Source organism: Ceratosolen solmsi, unplaced genomic scaffold (assembly GCF_000503995.2).
Source record: "Ceratosolen solmsi marchali unplaced genomic scaffold, CerSol_1.0 scaffold15, whole genome shotgun sequence".
Taxonomy (NCBI): domain Eukaryota; kingdom Metazoa; phylum Arthropoda; class Insecta; order Hymenoptera; family Agaonidae; genus Ceratosolen; species Ceratosolen solmsi.
This window is the reverse complement of record NW_011948434.1, coordinates 484165-505450: the sequence shown is the minus strand read 5'-3', so window position 1 is coordinate 505450 and position 21286 is coordinate 484165. Positions and strand designations below refer to the sequence as shown.

At 27.1% G+C, this 21286-nt stretch overlaps 1 protein-coding gene across 1 annotated transcript in view; it reads left to right on the top strand.

The window, feature by feature from the left end:
- Positions 1–6128: 6128 nt before the first annotated feature.
- Positions 6129–21286, top strand: part of tara (SERTA domain-containing protein 2 taranis) — a 45387-nt gene continuing 30229 nt past the window's right edge. Inside the window, exon 1 of the mRNA XM_011502674.1 lies at positions 6129–6189. Within this exon, the coding sequence (XP_011500976.1) occupies positions 6169–6189 (21 nt within the window). The 5' untranslated portion in view covers positions 6129–6168. The remainder of the gene's footprint in view (positions 6190–21286) is intronic.

Here is a 21286-nt window from a genome sequence, read left to right as displayed (position 1 = left end):
AAAAGCATTTTACTATAGTAAATTTAATTTTCAATTTTAAAGGAATATACAAAAGCTATAAAAAAAGTATTAAAACAATATTTATATCGTTTATGAACGTAAAATTAAAATAAATTAATTTTTTTAATTAATATTTAAATATTGTTTACAGAATTAAATGAGTGAATCAATTATAATGGTAAGTCCTTTTTTTATTCTATTTGACATGTTTTAACTTTTTAAATAATGGTCTTACTTAATAAGTATCATTAAAAATGTTTTAAAAAATTTTGATGGTCTAAATCAATTAGATATAAACTGAAATTTAAGTAAAATAATTTAATTGAAATATTTTTATATAAAAAATATTTGTCTTTTCTCACTGAAAAATGGAGATCATTGAGTTTAGATGAAAATACGTAATGAAAAGTATAGTCTCACTTTTCTATGTTTTGTTTAAATTCTGATTAAAGGGTTTCATAAATAGATACTATTCTATGGTTTGATTTAAATTTTAATAAATACTATTTAAAATTTAACACAAATATAGCAATGCAAAAAAACGAAATCTCAAAACCATCCACTTATTCATTAATAAATGAGACTTAACTGTGATTAGTGCAAGTATAAAATATAATTCGTTGATGTAAAAAATAATAATATTTGAATTTTCAATTCTTTTAGAAAATATTATCAAACTAGATAAATCAAAATGAGTAATACTTGACAATATATTTAAATTAAGAAAATTAAATTTCTTAAATTAAATAGGTCGATAATAATGAATAAGTAATCACAAAACTTCAATAATATATATTATTTAGTAAATATAGTAGATTTAATATTTTTTCAACCATATAAGTTTAATAAATATTTCTAGTAGAATTGTATGTTTACGTAGTAAAATATTTTTATTGATACAATTTAATCTACAATATAAATTACACTTGTCTCAAATTTTAAGTAATTTTCTTTACCATTGCTTTTTTTAACATCTTTGATTTTTGTTATCTTTAGATGAAATAAATCAATAATTTATCACATTTTAAATATTATTCTATTATTATTTCTGTTTCTATTATTATTTGACTATTATTATCACTTTTATTATTATTATTCATAAGAGATTTAAGACTCATTATAGATGTACCATTTCCATCACTTAGAGGCACTTATAATAGTTTCAATATTTTATGACACAACTCTACTGTTTCTTATTTGTTAAATTGTTGGTAAAATTTAAAAAAAATTAAGCAAGTGATCTACAGTCAATGTTATCAAATATGTGAAAAATGAGAAAGATTGCTATACAATTACAAATTTTGCACGAACATTTCAAATAAGTTTATTCGAAAATGCACCCTATAGTTACTTAACTCTGAAAATTCAGTATGTTTTTGTATTTTATACTAAATTTTATTTATACTAAATGATACTTGTTACAAAAAACTTCCAACTTCCTATTTCTCTATTATTTATAGTTTAATGATTTTTATAAACCTAAAGCTAAAACGTTCATACATTTATTTATTATATTTTAATAAATATTATTACTAGTCTGAAAATTAATATATTTTAGTACATAAATGTTTTTATACATTAATTAATTTTATTACTTGATACATTTTTCAATAATTTTTAAATCTATGGCATAATTTTTTAACTTGTTTAATATATATTGTCAATAATCACTTATGCATACAGAGTATAAGATAATTTAATATATATTCAACAAATAAAAAAATTTCTTTCAATTAAATTGTACATAAGATGATTAAAAAAAGAGCAAATAGAATAAATTACACGCTAAATAATAACTATTTAAATTCTATATAATATAATATAAATACTATCAAACGAATTGTAATATACTGTATTCTTTAATAAATAATCTTTTCATTTGGTATAATTTTATTCAATGTTTTTCAATGCTTAATAATATAATTTTATAAATAAAAATATATTTATTGAGGATGTATACGTATGTGTATATACTGAGTAATTTACTAATATAAAATAAAGGCTTATAATTCATTTATTAATGTAATAAGCTCATTATAATATTTGAGAAAATTTAAATGTTGAATTTGAACTAAGCATAGATTGATATATTAAATCCACGATTCCTCTAAATTTTAAATTATTTAAACCAGGATAAGTACTATATCTGTCAAATAAATAGAAACCTTCGAGAATGAAAACGATTCTTCGGATTCGCTTTTCATTCGGATGCCCGCATTTGGGACCCACTATCAACAGATTAGCGCTCGTTGACTTTGTTCTGTCGGCTCTTGCACCTATGTAAATATTGTTTTGAAAGAAAGACATCATTAACTTAAGGTTTCTCGTCTTTAACTCGTTCATCACTGTAAAAAATCTGTATTCGTCAGTTAAAAAAAATTCCATTCACGGGACTAAAATTTCACACAGCTACCTCGTTATCGAATCCAACTTTGTAAATGTTTTAATTAATTTAGATACCATCTTAAGCATCTGTTCTATTTATCTTTTCTATTATCGCTCACTCTTCTCTCCTGCACAGATCGTAATATCTTATCCCGATTCGACATTATATTTATTCATCCTCTTTCATCAGCATTCATATTAATTTAACTACCTTTATCTGTTCAAATAATTATAAATTTTAATTCAATTTATAATTTCAGTGAATTAAACTACTTGCTTAATGCATAATTAGTAAATATATATTTACTCTCTGTATATTTTACGTTTATTTTTGTTACTTATTTAAAGAGAATCATTTATTGAATAGAAAATGAACGTTGGGCTTGGCAAACTTTTCAATTAGTATACACAATGCAACTGAGTCCCTTCATTTCAATTCAAAACAAAATTCAAAATTTCAGCTCATATACTTATTTCGTACATATCGCAAATAATTTTATGCAATTAAAATGACTGGACTGATAAAACGTATTTTTAGAAGTTAATTTTTTAACATATTGTAAACACTAATATAAAAAATTTTATTTTTATTTAGTATAGAATATAGAGCATTTGAGCATAGCAAACTACAACATTATAAAGATTTAAAAATATAAAGACCATCGGCATGAGAGAGGAGCCAATGTAACGCCTTGAATCCATTTTAATGCTCTCGTAAATATATAATTAGCAACTTATAATCATATTATCTATCATGTATGAATATCATAAGAAATATTTTATATATTACTGATATTGTTTATTACTTTTTTAAGAATTAATTCAGAATTATTTTAAAATTTAAATTAGCAATATTTAAAAATACAGTTATGTATAAGTATTCTCTGTTGTCATTAGAAACTATACATATATAGAGATTTGAGATTTAATACATTATATTTTAATGTCAGACTGAATAGTATGAGACAATATCTTTTTTCTAAGTTAATTGTTAATAGGTCTGTAATCTTTGATTTAAATAAAGTGAACTTCTTTACTTAATAATTTAAATTAGTACCTGTTAATTTAATACCCTTTAAGATTAAAAAAAATAGTAATCGTTAAAATATTTATCGATGTATGTATTTTCAATAATATATAATGAATGAACCTAACTTTCATATATATATATTTATCATACGTTCTGAATATATCACAAGTAACATCTATTTGTATCAAATTAAAAGAATACCAGAAAAAAAATTTTTTTTGAAAACTTTGATAACTGAAATTTCAAATTGAATAATATTTTATTCGATTGAGACAATAGTTTAACTTCTTGAGTTTCTCCTTTGTCATTCATTATGCACAATATGAGTAGAAATTAACTATTTGCTCGAAATGATTTATTTACTTAAATTATTTCATTGTGTTTCTCTTAAAATGTAATGAGAAAAATGACATTAATAAATATTCTAATTTGAATATAGAACTTAAGAGGTTTTAAAATATGGATAGTATCTAATAATTAAATTTTTACTGTTAATATTTTATATAATAATGCAAAAAATAAAAAAATCAATATTTAATATCTTACAGGTTTTTAAAATATAATCACGTAATTTAGTGTTAATAAATTTTATAAATTATATATTTATAACGCAATAAAATTAATTATTTAATTAACTAAACTGATACTTATAAATGATATCGATAAAAAAATGATTCTCTACGACCCTTACAAAATTTATATCAACATATTTTCAATTGTAAGTTACAAAATATTTTTTAATTTTTCTTAATTAATATTTCAATTTCCTCACTTTATTAGTCCCACTATATTTATAATGTACATACATTAAGATAGTGTCTGATATATTCTCATATAATGTATGTAATAATAATAATACAGTAATATTTTATATAGTACAGATATATTAATAATATAGTAATAATGGCATAACATCGAATTGCCCATGTAATGTACTCTACTTTTATATTATATAAACAAAGTTCAATTACATTACAAAATTCAGTTTCCTATTCCATTGCAATTACGTATATCTTGATAAATATATCTACTTGCTTATGTATAATTATTAGTCTGCACCATGAATGAAAATTATTTTTATTATATAAATATAATACAATGCGTTAAAATAACCGTTTTAATAAACTAGTTAATCATTATGAATATGAAAACCTATAAAAATAAATAACTGAAATCTGTAATTAACTAAAATTTTATATTTTTATACTAGGATGCATTCGTTTTTTATATAGTTTTCTTCACTAAGCCATATTTTCATAGAACACTATATAAATAATTATTTATGAAATTGATAAATGATTAAAAATTTCTGACACTATGTGTTTTTATATAAAATAATAAATATAAAGAAATATTGATCAAGTAAATTAAATTTATCTATTTTTATAATCCAATTAAAGAAATATAAATTAAAAAATATGATTTGATTTATGAAGTAATTAAATTTTTAGTACGAATAAATAAATGAGGAATTATGTAGATATGACGGTTTGGTACTAAATAAATAGAGAGCTTTTGTATTTAGTATAATGCATCGATTTTTAAATATTAAAATTATATAAAAAATATATAACAATATTAACAATAAACATATTAAATATTGTACATAAATTTTAACTAAACTACAATTGTTCCAAGTATTTTATATACAAACTCTCAAAATGTATTGAAGCTATTGAATATTTTTCTAGTATATTGTATTTTCTATTTTAAATCAAATAAATGCTCGCTAATGAAATGTAAATGTAGTCAGCATTATCATATTTTATATAAAAAATTTAATTATACCATACGTTACAATCTTGAAAATAATTATATTAAATAATACTTATTAGTTTGATTAGTTTGATAATTGATTATGATCGAATTTGGGCGTAAACGTGGCGTAATGAGAATAAATGTAATTCATTACAAATTTAAAGAAACTTGCTTTAGAATAGAATATACAATTTTCTTAAACTTTTGTTAGATGAAGAAAAAATATAAATTAATATATTATATAATTAAGCTGAAAATAATCATATTGAAAAATTACACGTAAAATAGTTTCGGTTACTACTAAAATAGACGGTTTTATTTTTCAAAAAATTATGATTATAATTTTGTAAGAAAAGAACTTGTTTTTTAAATAAATGAAGAGTTAACATTGTATAAAACATTTCTTTACCGATAGAAAAATGATAGCGGTCCAGTCGAATGGGCCACAGGATTGCTCTGACTGGCTAGATCAGTGCCTGATCCGTTCATAAGCATGAGGCAGTGCGCGCTTGTGCGCTCGACGTGTGCAGTTGGGCCGAGCCGTGGCGAAAAGAGCCGAGCGCATGGCTCGGGGAAAGCCGACTACGTGCCTCCGCTGTTGTCGAAGCCGCGCGCAGCTCTCAGTAACGCTTCGCACAGCCAGTCAGTGTATAGCTTCTTCCCTGTAAAAGAACAAGTCGTTGCAAGTAAAGCAATTCTGAATAGAATTACACTACTGAGTCGTAGTTTCCAGAACTTTAGGCATCTCGACCACACCAATTCCGGTTTCCGTTGCCCATCTACTTCCCTTCCCTTCATATTTGCGTGTCCATTGCGAAAGAAGCCTAAGAGGAAGGACAGTCCGGCCCACGGCGCTAATTGCGCCAGCAGCGCACGTCGAGATCCCGTTCCTTGGACGGGAGTTACCTTAAAATTTGCAATTGATGCCAATAATCGATCGTGCATGCCTCGCAAAGCCAGTCCAAGATGCTGTCGTCGGTGCCAGCGAAATAATAATGTGGTACGACGTTGGTCAGGTAAGTCGCTTTTCCCTTTGGCTTCATGACTTTTTTTCGCAATCTTGGACTCTTCCCGTGGAATACTCAATGAAATGATGGATTCGGAGCGGTCAGTTGAAATATGAATGCTAGTATTTGAAATAACGGCTCCGTAGGAGTCAGATATTTATGATGCGTGGTAACCTCGTGGTTCGATGGTTTGAATTCAAAGCGATCCCGCGTTTCCTCGTGAGCCGTTAGCCCGAGCGAGCGAAAAATAGATGGAGCACGACTCGAGTATATCCAGTAATTGCAAGAGAGATGGAGCAAAGAGCTTGGTTACTCTAGTGAACGGCTGGCACACTGCATGACCTGTGTGTAAGTGATCGCACGGGAGGGTGGAGGGGACGGCAATTTCTGTATAGAGATGGCATGTACGCTGGAGGGGGCTTCGCGTCAGGACAGCAAGACGTCCCAATAATACGAGAGGAGAGAACGACTGAGAAGGATGCATATATCGACCATTCCCTCGTGACACGCGCGTCAGGGGTGGTGAGCAAGCGATTGTCGCCGCAGGGGAGTACGGGGAACAGGCAGCTAGGCGATGCTGGAAAGTGGACTTAAAATTTGTTACGTTAAATGAATATGTATATAAGCCATCAATGAGCATTTATATGCATGAAAACGTAGCAAAAGGTGGCCGCGATATTGTTAAATTATCTTTTTTATTTATTTTACTTTTGTTTTATAATCCAACTATGTTATCTGCATGTGTCAAGCTTATACGTTATTCCGATTGTATGGATGGCCATAATATTTAGGGAAAAATAAATGTAATTTTTTAGTTTTTTTTCATTGCTGTAAAATAAACGTTTCAAAAAAACTAATAACGCTAAGCACTGTTAAAAATGAAGTAAGGAACATCACATAGAAGAGCCCAAAACAAAACATGTCCGAGGCAATAACAGCAGCGGAAAACGCGTCTTTTACTTTACTTGGCCAGCAAACCAACAGACAAAGTGAATCTATTGCTTTCCTTAGCCAGTCAGCTAAACAGAGATGGAACGTGTCTACGTCCGATTGGAGTATAGCAGGAACCTAGCCTTACCTCACCTCACCAAGCTTGGGTTCCGCTTAGTACTGGGGATAGAATGTCGGTGCCCGCGCGTCCACCAGAGTAAGAGAGATGAACGAGAAAGAACGAGGTAGAATAACTGCAGTAGCAATGGCGAAGCCCTGGGACGCGCTGAAAATTTAGCGGCGCCGGGGGCTACTATAAAGCGGACTAGCTCGATGGTTATGAAGCGGGGAGGAAGGTATAGAAACCGGAGTGATCTCATGGTGGGGAAGCGATTTGCCATGGCTTAGTAGAAGGGGAGCTTGAGCAGTGGCACTACGTAGGCCTACGACCAATCATGAAGAGGACAGCCGCGTAACCATGGTTACTCCGACGACAACAAGTGAACGTCGCCGTTGCGTTAAGGGGATGTTTTTTAAGGAATCATACTTTATAGATATCTATATAAACGTTCTATATTTTTCTCTGGCATGTGCACATATGTATGATATTATCTATCACTATCCAGATAAAATTACCTGACTTTTTGTTTTTTAAGCATTTCAATAATTAGTATTTTTAATCTATTAGGTATTTTAAAAAGTTTAAATTTAATATTCTGAAGTTTTTCTGAAGAAAATCTATTTACTGGAACTTGAAAAAATTAGTTTCTGAAACAAATTAGTGATTTCTCAATTTTATAGAAGCATGAAACAAGCTTCATTTGCATTAGATGTTAATTTGTTGTTAATTAATAGAATCATATGTAGTTGATGACTTGTATGCGTCCAAATTAATTCGCATCACTGCTTGACAATAGTTTCTATTAATTTTCTTCAGTTAAATTCAAGCGCTTTTGCGTTCTTGTAATCAACTTGAATCAAAGGAAATTTGTTCAAGGGGTTTCCTACTTTTTTTATTAATTTAAAATTAACCAATACACTCAAATAATTTATTTGTCGAGAGAGAGAAAAGATAAAGTTGTTAACTTACTTCATCCATTGTAACAACAGCTTTCAAAAACCTGTTCTACTCGTGCCTAAAAAATTGTAAATAATACAACATACAAATAAGTTTATCCCAAATATTTTCATTCTCATTCAACTGTATTAGATGAAGTATTTAAAATTTTCAATTTATAATATTATTTTACTATTAAACATCAAATATACAATACCTATTAAAATGATAATCAACGATTAGAGCATAAAATTATGTAAATAATAAATATCAAGTATAAAAATTCTAGCTGAGAAAAGCTATTTAATGATATTTGTGCAATGCAAAAGAACAGATTAGCTCGAATTATGTACAAAATAAATATGAAATGTTTGTAAGGAGTAAAAATCTTTTTCTAACATATTAATTTTATTCATTAATGAAATTTTTTGCAAAGCAAAATTTTCCTGCTTTTATCGACCAATCACAATGAAAAAGTACTCGCATCGAATGTTGCTTAAAACACTCTTTTAAACTAAAGTATCGTATAACTCTAGTAACGCCGCTTTAAGCATTGGGTAAGATTTCGTTTTCTGTCGTTGGATGTGAGTATTCGATAACGAGTTACATGTCCCAAGAGGTGATGGCGAGACTTAGTGATGCTTTATACTTATAGGTCACGCACTGACATCAAAAATCAACGAGTCTGAATCAAATAAACGAAAAAAAACCGAAAGTGTAAATACAATGTGTAAAAAATCCATATAGATCCTGCTCAATTCTTCTCAATTTTCCTTAATTTGTAATTAATATACGGATCGGTTTTAAATTATCGATACGTCAATAGGAAGAACTGGAATGAATATTATAAACTGGGATGAGTGGTTCATTTTTATCTGTACCTCTTCATTGTCATATCCTTTATGGTACATTATTCCATCCTGACAAGCCATTCAACTTTTATAATTTGTAATAAAATTGCAAAAACACTTTTGTTTTATATCATATGCATTGTGCACTGAATGTTTATCTGCATTCTTTTATTTACAATAAAAATAAAATCCGAGAAACATAAATAACAGAGAATGTAATTGTAATAAGAGATAATTATTTCAGGTAATGGAAGATAATTAATAGTCCAAAGAGCGCGATGAATATAAAGGAAAAATAAAATGCGGCACCAAATTGGAATATTCCTACGAATCTTCTCCGAAATATTTAACAAAATTGAGAAATAGGCTCTATCAGTTAAAAGCGGTTGATGTGTCTTTAAGCAACAAGTCTTATTTCTAAATAGAAGGGGGAAAAGAACATGCATCGTGGCTTATACAATGAATTTTTTTGTTTATGGTTTACAAAAAACACGCATTTCGGCGCTCACTCATACTCTTTAATGGAGCTAACGCTTTCTACATTACGAAATTTCGTTACGCAATAATTTAAATTTTGAGTATAAGTACACAGTGTTCGAGCTGCAAATTTCATCGTTATTTTTAGAATAAAGCATGCATATCTTGATCTAAAAACATTAACTAAGAAAGAAATTAGAACAGTAAAGTTCACAGTGATGATGTGCTTTCTTTATTACCTGTAATCTGAAACTATTTTTATCTTTACAAGCAATAATAGATTTGCAGCATTCACGCATTTATAGTTTAACATACAAAAAAGGAGATATTAAAAAATAAACTGAAATACAAAATATAAATATATAAATTTCAACTTAGAAATCATTCTGCAATATTTAAAATTTTGCTGTTGTTACTATATATTCGTAATATCCACTTGAAATTTAACTTTTGTACGTATAAACTAGAACATAAGTATATCAATCGGCACTTATCAAAGTAGATTCGATTTTGATTGAAAACCAATAAAAAATTGAACGAAAATGTACTTACGTTTAGGTCCCCTGCCCTCTACTTGCCCTTCTCTATTATTATCTTTTTGACTTTCAAATTCCACAGAAAAGATGAAAATTGTGCGATAGAGCTCTTCTTCCTAATTTATCGCTCGGTTTTTTATCGATAATATTACGCGTTACTGAATGCACTGTCGTAAACCGGGCAAGGGATATTTCTCTACATTCTACGAATAAATAGTTTGTGATCGATCAGAAAAAGCCAAAACTGAAAATACCTCATAGATACAATGAGATAGTATGATAAAAAAGATTTAAAAAATCAAATTTTTAATTATGTAGTTACAACGAGACTAGATGTTTTTTATCTAGTCTAGAAAGGGGTCTTAGACATTTGCAATTTCCTCTCACTATTTAGAGTAGATGTAAAGATTATTCGAGCAGTATAGGCAGTCGTTTTAATCGTTTAGTGCCTTAGAGACCAAATGATTTTTATCATGCTTTAAAATTGCAATCAAATTCACGTAGATTAAGAAGCACTTGCTACTCAGTGTTTAATTCTCAAATTAATGATATCATCAGAAGAAACCACAAAGTTTCTAATTGAAACGCCATTTCTGTCGCTTCGTTTTTTTCTACAGGATTCAGCCTGAATCAGGCCCACGTAATAACTTTTCCCTCTTGTTATGATGATTTAATAGACGAAGAAGACGCAAATACAATTCCCTCCATTTTACTTTCTACTCTCTGTGTTCGTCCGCTCTTGTGTCTTCTCGATACAATTTCATTGATGTTGTTTTATTCACAAATTACTAACGCTTATAGAGAAACAACTATTCATTCCAGAAAAAATGCAAGCTCGTTTAAAAAAAAGGTATATGTAAGTCATAAAAAAATTTTGGTACTCAAAGTGATATGGAATCTATTATTTTTTTTTCACTATTATTCGTTATATTCTTAACTTTAAGTTCGTATGCCAAGGTAATGTTATCTTTATTTTGTACAGTTTTTTTATTATTATCAATTTGATTTCAATTATTCAAGAAATTATTTCTTGAATTATAAAATATTGTATTGCACTATACTTTTTATAAACTGTCGTTTTAATAATAATATTACAGAATAAAACTGATGTTTGAGGCTATAGAGTCATGTTTAAATGAAAAATGATGAGATAAATTTAAATGGGCCTATTGGATGTCAAGAACATCTTCATCCGGCCTTTTTCGTGAACAGCCGCCAAAATTAATCTGCATTTGCACGATTTATATATTACACATATTATACATTACAAACCTGTGCCGATAATTAATGTATATTAAGCTGATTAGATGACTTATTGAAAAGTAAGTAATCGCCATTAATTTTCTGTGCATGCACATACACATGCATGTACGAAAGATACAAAAAACTGACCCTTGGCTTGAAATTAGAATATTAGGCAATGCTAGTCACGATTCATATTCCTTCGAAGATTTTGCTTTTCTAAAGGATATGATAGATTGCCCTTTCCTGATACTTATATTCCCATAGTCTATTTTCATTTATAGCTACAGGTGATTTGTGGTAGAAAAAGTTTATAATCACATTCATTTTTGAACTTACTGCTAAACTTATCAAGCGATATTTTCCATTTCAAGATATTTTTTTATTTAAAATAAAAATATATCAATATTTTCAATTTTAATTTTATATACATTCTTTATTCAATATTTGATAAATTATTGTTTTTTCGCTAATTTTAATTTTAATAATTATAAGTTTGGCATTTTTTTTCTATCAATATACGGATTTCAAAACAATCAACTATAATAATGAATAGCTGTGACTGAAATCACATCGCGTGAAAGTAGAACTTTACTGTGTACACAAGAAACGATGGTGAAAAGCATGTAATGGTAGTAATTAGAATTTCTCTTACGTACGTGTTATATTGTCTTCATATTTAAATGAATGTTTTTAAGTGAATAATCTTCAACATTGATGCTGTAATTTAGTACAAACTATTACTTACCCATACTTAAATAATAGGATGAATTTAATAATGGGCGACTTAAATTTTTCAAAACATCGAATGATTATATCTATAATAAAAGTTAAAAACAAACATAAAATTTTTAATTTCTAGCTGTGCATTATGAGTGTAAGCTAATGGACATTGCATAGAAGTATAATTTTATATAAAAATAAATAATTAAAATAAATAGCAAACATAAGTACTATAAATGAAGTCATTAATCTTCATCAACTTTGGAAAATGTTTAAAGCCAATAGAACATAGCACCTTTATACTCTTAAGGTAATCGGCTACATATCTAAATAAAAGTAATTAATTTATCTAGTGCGAATTATAGAATACTAAAAATTAGACACCTACATACAGTCCACGCATAGATGTATCTCAATTAGATCTTACGAAGCACTAACAACAGCCCTAGAATAGGCATGTAGCTGCAATACGTGACATATTGAAAATTTGGTTTGAGCAACTTTACATTTGGTGTATACATTTCATTTATTATTTTTTCTGACTAAGGAATCGATCTTAGGATAGTTTTTGAAAAACTGTATCTGAATTATGATCTCAAATATTCGTCATCAATGATCCCTTTGCATATAAATTTGATGCTGGATATGGAGCAATATTAGCTTAATATATGCCATGTTTATTTTATTTATCAATTCCTTCTCTCCCCTTTTCATACTTACTTACATATTAAAAAATAAGTGATATTAAAAATATATAAGGGAATAATAGTTCACATGAAATATATCGCAGCAATATAAGCAAGGAGAAAATCATTGCGTATGATAGTATTGTGATCTAACAAATAAATGACGAAGGTTACCGACGTAATATAATATCTAACACATTTATGTACATATAAAAACATTTTAAATTTGCCGCATTCAAAATCGATAACTTTTTATTGGAACTATAAATATAAATCTTTATTAGTAAATATCGTATAAACATGAACTGTATTTTTATTTTTATTACGAGTACTCTATAGCTAAACATCTTTTTATAAATGTTTTTTTTTGTTTTAGGTACGTTCTTGTTTGGTTAAACTTAGCCATCCAGTTGAGGCTTACATGTGTAAGTAAACTTATAATTCGACTGTAATGTCTGAAAAATATTGAAGTAATGTACAAATTGTATAAATGTTATTAAAAAAAATTATGAAAGCGAACAGATTCCTGCACGTATAGTTTTGATTAATATGTGGAAAAAAATTTTTCACATATATTCAAGTAGTAATATTTAAGAGACGCAAAATTTTTGATAACGCAAACAAGTATGTTGCATAAGCAATTCATTGTGAAACAAAAAGTTTCGTAAATTGGATTAAAGTTAACTGTAAAATAATAGAAAGTAATAAAAAAAAGATGTTTAATTCATTCTCACATAATTCAAATACAAGAAATACAGTTGAAGGGTTAGACTGACCCACATACCTTTATGAAAGCATGTGTAAATCGTGTAGTTCGTTGACGTCACTTCTAAAACAGATTTGTACGACGCATGTAGGTACGAATGTGTAGGTATATACATCTTGGAGGCCACAAATCGCTATATACAATGCTTCTTCAAGTCCTTTTCATTTATGTATCTCTCTTCCCATCACCGGTGACTATTACGACGGTGTCTCCTCTTCTTTCCCAAAGGTACACGTCATTGTCAAATACAACGAAGTCACTTCATCTCCTTTTTGCTTCCTTTTTCACTCACGTAAGTTACCTCGCATCTTCTTGTGTGATATACTCTTATGAAGCACGTATGTTATGTGATGTTAAAGAAAAGAAAATTATCTCCAATGAAATTCTCTCTATATATATATTAAATGTATCGAAACATTCGTTAAAAATAAGAGGTAGAGAACGAAATGAAAAAATAAGAAAATATATACCATTCCTCTTCAATCATTTCCTCTCTCTCTAATAACTTTGACAATACCACGAACTTTTTACCGGTAAAGATCGCTGAACATAATTTAGACTCTGGCATATCCACTATTATGGCTACGAAAATCAATTGCTTTCTTAACAAACCAGGGATATTATCGAAGTTTTGATTTGATTCAAAACATTCAATCTGAATTCTTCAACTTATAATAATACTCCGTTGAATAGAGCTATATTTTGTAATATTTAATATATAATTAATTTGTATGAATATTTCTGAATATGTATTATAGATGTTTCTATTAAAGTATCAAACAATCTTTTAATCAATCAGTCCCATTTAAGTACATTTTATTTATAGAACATTAAGTGTACAAGTATAATGTATTAAATAATATATTAAAATTAAGTATTTTATAATTTTTTTATTTAAATTTAATTACCGTATATTTTTAAAAACACTATTTATCTCAATTGTTTTATAATTCGTATGATTTTACAAGCATAAAACTAATTAAGGGATTATTATTATGAACAAGATGAACTTACTTTTAAATAATCTTACAGATTTTAATTTTAATGAAAGTTGAACGATTATAAAAAAGTTTTTAAAATGCACACATTGTGTATTATAAATTCTTTACCAACATATATTATTTACAAATAATTTTTATAATATCTAGCCATACTCGAATTATCACGTGAAACTATTTTCCTTATTTATAATATATATTAAATTTTTTTTTTTTTTAATTGTTTATTGTATATAATTCAGAAAATTTTATTTTTTTCTTACTTAAATAATTTTATACTTTTAGTTTAAGTATTGTGATGTTAATTCAATCATATGTTGTATTTAAAATGTAATTTCTTTATCCAAGTTAAATTAAAATTTAAAAACTTTCAAATAAGTCTTACCCTCAATATCAATTATTTTATAATTGCATAATTTAACATTGAATAAGGTTTTAAATTATTATTAATTTGATTTTTCTCTCATATATTATTCATGGTATTATAATAATGGTATAATAATAGTGTTATGTATCTATCTCTCTACGACATATAGTATTTATTTTTTATTGTACATTTTAATATTACTGTTACAGTTAAGACCTAATACAATTTTATAAAAAATAAAAATGAGTAAAATTGTATTATCATCATAATACATCTCGTAAATAAATATATTTAAACGTATTTTTTTCTTAATGAAAAATTGACCTATATTTATAATTGCTAAATCATAGAAAGAATCTCGCAAGATCATGCAATAGTTTTTAGCAAATAATTAATAACTGGAAGATAAGTTTTAGCAAAACCATAAATATTTCGTTTTCTTCGTAATAAAAAATGAGTAACGATAAAAATGACAAATAAATTGTCACTAGTCATTATCACCAAAATTTTAATTGTATTAACATGTAATTGCATTAAATGTATTTTTTACACTTGTTCATTATATATGTCTCTTTAAATATTATTTCGGTTTGACTTGAATTGAGACAAAGAAATATTCGGTATAGAATTTTTATGTCCTTCATATAAAGTTTTGGCGTATTTATTTTACTCTTCTAATAGTGAAAACAGTTTTTTATTCTGCACAAAAGGTAAATTTATTATGGCCTGGAGAAATTCAGAAATTTAATATCGATCCAAACAATAAGTATCATGCCAACAAGTAATAAAGTGGTACGCATGTACTAGGCGAAACATTTAACCAAATACAAGTGTACCTGTGTTAAATAAAATTTTATAGATGAAGAAATTTCGGATATAAGGTTTTAAAAATTAAATTAACGCTTGAGTACAAATACCAATTATATAGTGAAAATAGAAATAAAATAAATTAGAAATATACATATATTAAATTTATTATTTACAAAGTTAATAATTTTGACAGATAGGTCGATTTATTGTTGAGTTTATTATACTTTCAAGTCCAGACAATTTTAAATATTGTATACGCCTTCTGATCTTCTTTTCCTGTCCTAATATTTCTCATATATTACCTTTCTTTTAGTATTGTATAATATTTTTTCTTAAATATATTTTCATTTGAATCGCCGACATATAAGCCTCCATCCCCCGTAATTGCGATTTACTTTTCCGAAAAGAACATTAGAAGAAGCATCTCCATATTCTTTTTGCACAATTTACATTGATACAAATTTATTTTATCTTGTCAAAAAGTAATCGCAAACCCTATCATAAATATATACAAATATTTTATAAAATTTTGACTTATAACTACAAACAACATGTTGGACTTTTAACAGTAAATTAAATAACTAAAACTTGTCCTGTCTTCCATTTTAGTTTTTATTTTAAACGATAACATGTACAATAATTTGATAATATCTAGATCATTAGATATTTTCAATTTATTTTTTGTACCTGTTTGCTCACAAAAAATATGTATGCAAAACCACATTGCATTCGTCATTCGATGGAAATCGAGTGTACTTTTTTCATATGAAAGAGTAATGCACAGGTTAATGTAACTTATAATTGCGTTTGTAACCATACAAGAACTCATTAGTGTGTTTATACAACCCCTATCAAAATTCCACACTATTTATGTTTAATTATAAAAGTTCTCAGCATATGTGCTCGAGCAAAACAAAAAAAGGAAAAGAAACGCATCATCCATGATCAACGATAAGACCGTCGTTTGTCCATACAGATCCCTTACCTGTACTTCAGTTACCCACGTTGGTTTTCAAAATATTCATAAAGTTCACAGCAGTTGATTCATCCCTCACCTCATTATCTTACGCATGTTTCGTGTACTTACTATATTATTTATCACCATTTTATCTATTAATTTTGTTTTCATTTTTCATATTTAAATATATGATGATTGTATGAATGATTTTTTTGTCTTTATATATTTCTTCATTTTTACTATTCAAAATTTTTCAGATTTTATTTTTCAGTATTGATTATGAATTACGTAATATTATTTGCAATTAGTTTATTTAATTAAAAAACAAAAATCTTATGCGTTTTATAGGAGTTTTATAATGTTTTGTTAACAATATGTTTGAATTCAAAATAAATTTTTTTTTTAATAATATATACGGTTTTCAGTTTTTAAAATTATGTTTAACAATTTAATTTCAGACTACAAAATAAAACTTTTAAAGATTAAAATTTTTTATTTAATTAAAATTGAGTAATTAAATTTATAGTGAAAATTAAAATTATGATATTATTTATTGATATTAAACTGCACTTTAGAAAAAAAATTATTAAGGGGCACAAGTAAATATATATATAACAATATATATAATAATATACAACAACAACAAATATATATAACAGCAATACTAACAATATGAATATGTAAGGTGTAAAGGAAATAATTTTTTTCCATTGATGCTTCTTATTTATACTATATCAATCTAGATCAATATTATTTTGATAATAAAGAATAGAATGATTATACAATTATAAATACTTGTATATAATACTCTACAATTATAAGTTATTTGTATAAAATTAATCTATTAAAATTATATTTGAAGTACTATATTTCATATCAATGTTATTCTCTTCAACAAAATTAAAATAGTATCCTATTTGTCAACATTTTTTGCATATTTTGTATTCTTTTATTTTAATTCAGATATTTATTGTTAATCAGTTAAAACAACATTCCTTATTTTTTATAGTTTGTAAAGAAAAGAAAAATATTAAGTCTATAATTATAAAATATAATTATTATGAATATTCGAAAAAAATATTCGAGTTAATTTTAATTTATTACTACATCTACTGTTACATGCAGAATGAATTTTTAAACATACTAAACATTTGATTTAATCACTATTGAATTTGTCTCTTTGTAAATAATTTTCGAAATAAACTGTAAAAAAGTAAAGTTGGGAACATACTTAAACAATTTGGTTATCCTGAAAAACCTATAAGCACGAGAAAATAAATTTATAATACTTACGTAATTTATATATACAATTTTTTTATAAGATATAAGATATAGCATTATCACATTTTTAATTGATTTTCAAAACAAAAATAAAATTTAGAATTTTCTTATCCTTTTTTAAATCCAACACAAAGTATAAGGGAATATAAATAGACAGAGATCAAGAAAATTGCTGGAGTTTGGAAATTAAAACGGAAATTATAGATTGTCTCTGATGACGTAGTGTTGAGTAGATAAGACACGCACTTACGAACTACTTTATTTCTATCCCTATATCCCTATATCGTTTCTGCAACTAGAAAACCAAATAAAAAATGTTTTTTATTAGACAAATAATCTTATTTAAAGATAACTGAAATATATAAAAAATATACTTTCGTCTCATTACAGTTCCAATGATTATCCGACATTAATGTTTTTTTGTAATGAAGCTTTCTTTTGGGCACTTATTATTTTCACATTAATTATAATTACATTAGAAATATATTCTTAATACAATTTTTAAACAACTCAAATAAAATATTTTTTTACATTTATGATTTTTATAACAATTTTACTAAATGTCAAAATTTAAATTCATCCGTAGTTGATAATAATTATTAACCTTATGCAAAATTATATAAAATTCTTATGATTAAAATCTTTTGATTTTTCCCTATTAAATAATAAAGAAATTTTTGTTTGGTCAAATATTATGTATATTTACCTTAAAAAAGTTTTATACGCTTTAAGTAATATTTATTATACAAAGTGAATTAGTTTAACTCATGTGAATATAAATTAGATATAATTTTTAAAAATTATTAAATACACAAAATCAGAGAATCTTGCTTTTAAAATTTGTATAAAATCTTGTTTGCGGAATTTTGCTAAGAAGTTCACACGTTTAATTAAATTCCAAACTGTCGTCCTACTCATCTTAAGGTTCAAATATATCATTGTGATGAATGTATTGCTAAACAAAAAATACACGACCTGCAGCACATCGTTCCAAGCTTTAGCTCTGTAAAATAACAACCTCACATCTCTGTACTGTATATTTATTGTCCATTAACCACATTAATTATATTTCAGCCCATTTATAATTTTGTTATGATGTTTTAACTTAGTACAAAATGGTAGCGGTTATTATGTCAACTGAATATTTTAGACGAGGTTAACGCACTTGAATGGAAATGTCGCAAAGTTGGCATATTGCAATTGCTTAAAAGTAATCTGTAAACATAATTTGATTGATCTTTTAGATATATTATATCGAACTATTCCACAATGTATAAGGTATACAAGGACCATTAATTGTGCTATAACATTATTACTTTGATAATCCACTGAGTTTTTATTTTAAAACTATGTCTTAATATGATTAAATTAAGATCGAGAAAGTTATATGAAACATATAAACAGGTTTTCAAAAATATTTTAAAAAGCAGTGATTTAAAAGTGAGGATACAAAAACTGTGTACACTAACATTAATATCTATTAGGCTGTAAACATAAATTAATACTTGGCTCTATTAAGGTGGTACTTTTTCTAATTGATAGATAATAAACATATTGTTTAGAAATATACCGAATACTATATGAGCGTTATACTAAATGAAAAATTAGTATACTAATTATTATATAAACAGCACTTAAATTAACTTACATATATGAAGGAATTATGTTCTTTCATTTAACAAAAAATAACTTGCCAATTTCTCTGCAGTGTCTATAATCGTTATAATTATTGATTTTTGTGTTACATATATAATAACAGAAAATTTCCTTTATTTTGATATATTCTAAATTATAAATCGTGCCTCTCTCTCTCTCTCTCTCGAGATGTGTGTGCGTGCGCACGCGCGTGTGTGTGTCACTTCCTTTTACTTCCTTTCACATAGAATATATCACTCTAATTCTAATTATCGTACGTAGTCGATATTCCTTAAAAAAGAAAAGCAGCAGTACGCGGTCTCATCCACCCGCCACACCCCTCACTCAATTATTTAAGTAATAGTCCAACATATAAAAAAATGTTCTACATTTTCGCAGGAAGTCGGTGTCCTTTGAGCGAGACGGAGACGGAGAGCGAGAGGTCGAGTAAAACAAACGCTTGCGCACTTGCGAGGGGTGGTGGACAACTCCCCAGCTCGCTCCCACTCCCAGATGCGCGATTTCGCCGAGCCAACGCATGCCCCAAGGGGTGAGAGCTCGATGTAAAACATTGGCGCCGCGGTGGCAGCACTGCGAACTCCCAGCCACGTGCACTTGCTATCGAACCGACTTTGCTCCATCACCCCCTCTAAGTGAATCCACTCTTGTACTCACACATGCCAACGTTCCTTCTATTTCAATTTTCTCTTACAGTCTCCAAGCTGCACCATCCCCACTCCCTTATACATGCAGTGATTGCAATTTTGTATAATTATATGTGTGGGCCGCGCGCGTATGAGTTCATCCTGTACATAGACCACGTTTCTGCCTGGATTAGATAAAGGTTAAGCTATATTGAATGCATATGCGAGCGCATGTCTCTGTGACAGTAAGAAAAATCACATCACAGTAATCCTCATTAATCGATAACAATTATGTTATATTTAAGTTGCATCATACTACCATCAATGATTAGATTGTATCATCCTTGTCATCAATAAATAGTGAGCTTAATTTGAGACAAAAGACAGTGGATAACATAGTAACAGAAAAAAATGACCAAACGCATTTTAGTAGCTATTTTACGCGTCTCGTTACGTTCTTCTTAATTCTTGCATATTATTTGGTCGATGTAAAACTGGAGAATTTTGATAATCTATATATACTCTACAGAAATATGTTTCACTAATTGTATGATTTTGCATTAATCATATGTACACCCATATTCGGTAGACGCATCGTAGATTAATCTATTCGAGCCTGTTTAATATTTTTTAAAACATAAAATTAAAATAAATATATATGTATAGACATGCACTGCAAATGAATAACTAATTAATTATTATATTTGCCATGAACGCATTTATGTTCAAATGTATAAAGGAAATAAATATAAATGTATGTAAAGAGAAAAAAATCTTGTAATTTATTTTTAATACACGAAGCTTTTTCGGAAAAATCAATTATTATTGTTCTACTCATTTTTATTAACGTTATGTATACAATGTATTCTTTATTATCTTTTTAAAATGTATAATTTAAATAAATCTTATAAATTATAACTTTATAATTTATCATTACAAAACCACTATTAGACGTATTAAATAGAAAATTAAATTTAATACCTTAATACTTATTCCTTAAATTTTAAAGCTTAAAAATATACTATTTTTCATACCTATATTAAATTTAACTTTTAATTGTATATATAATTATTTAAGTGCATTGTATTAAAAATATCTCAACGACGGTTTTTTAAAATTATTAATTATTTTGTTTCATTTTAATA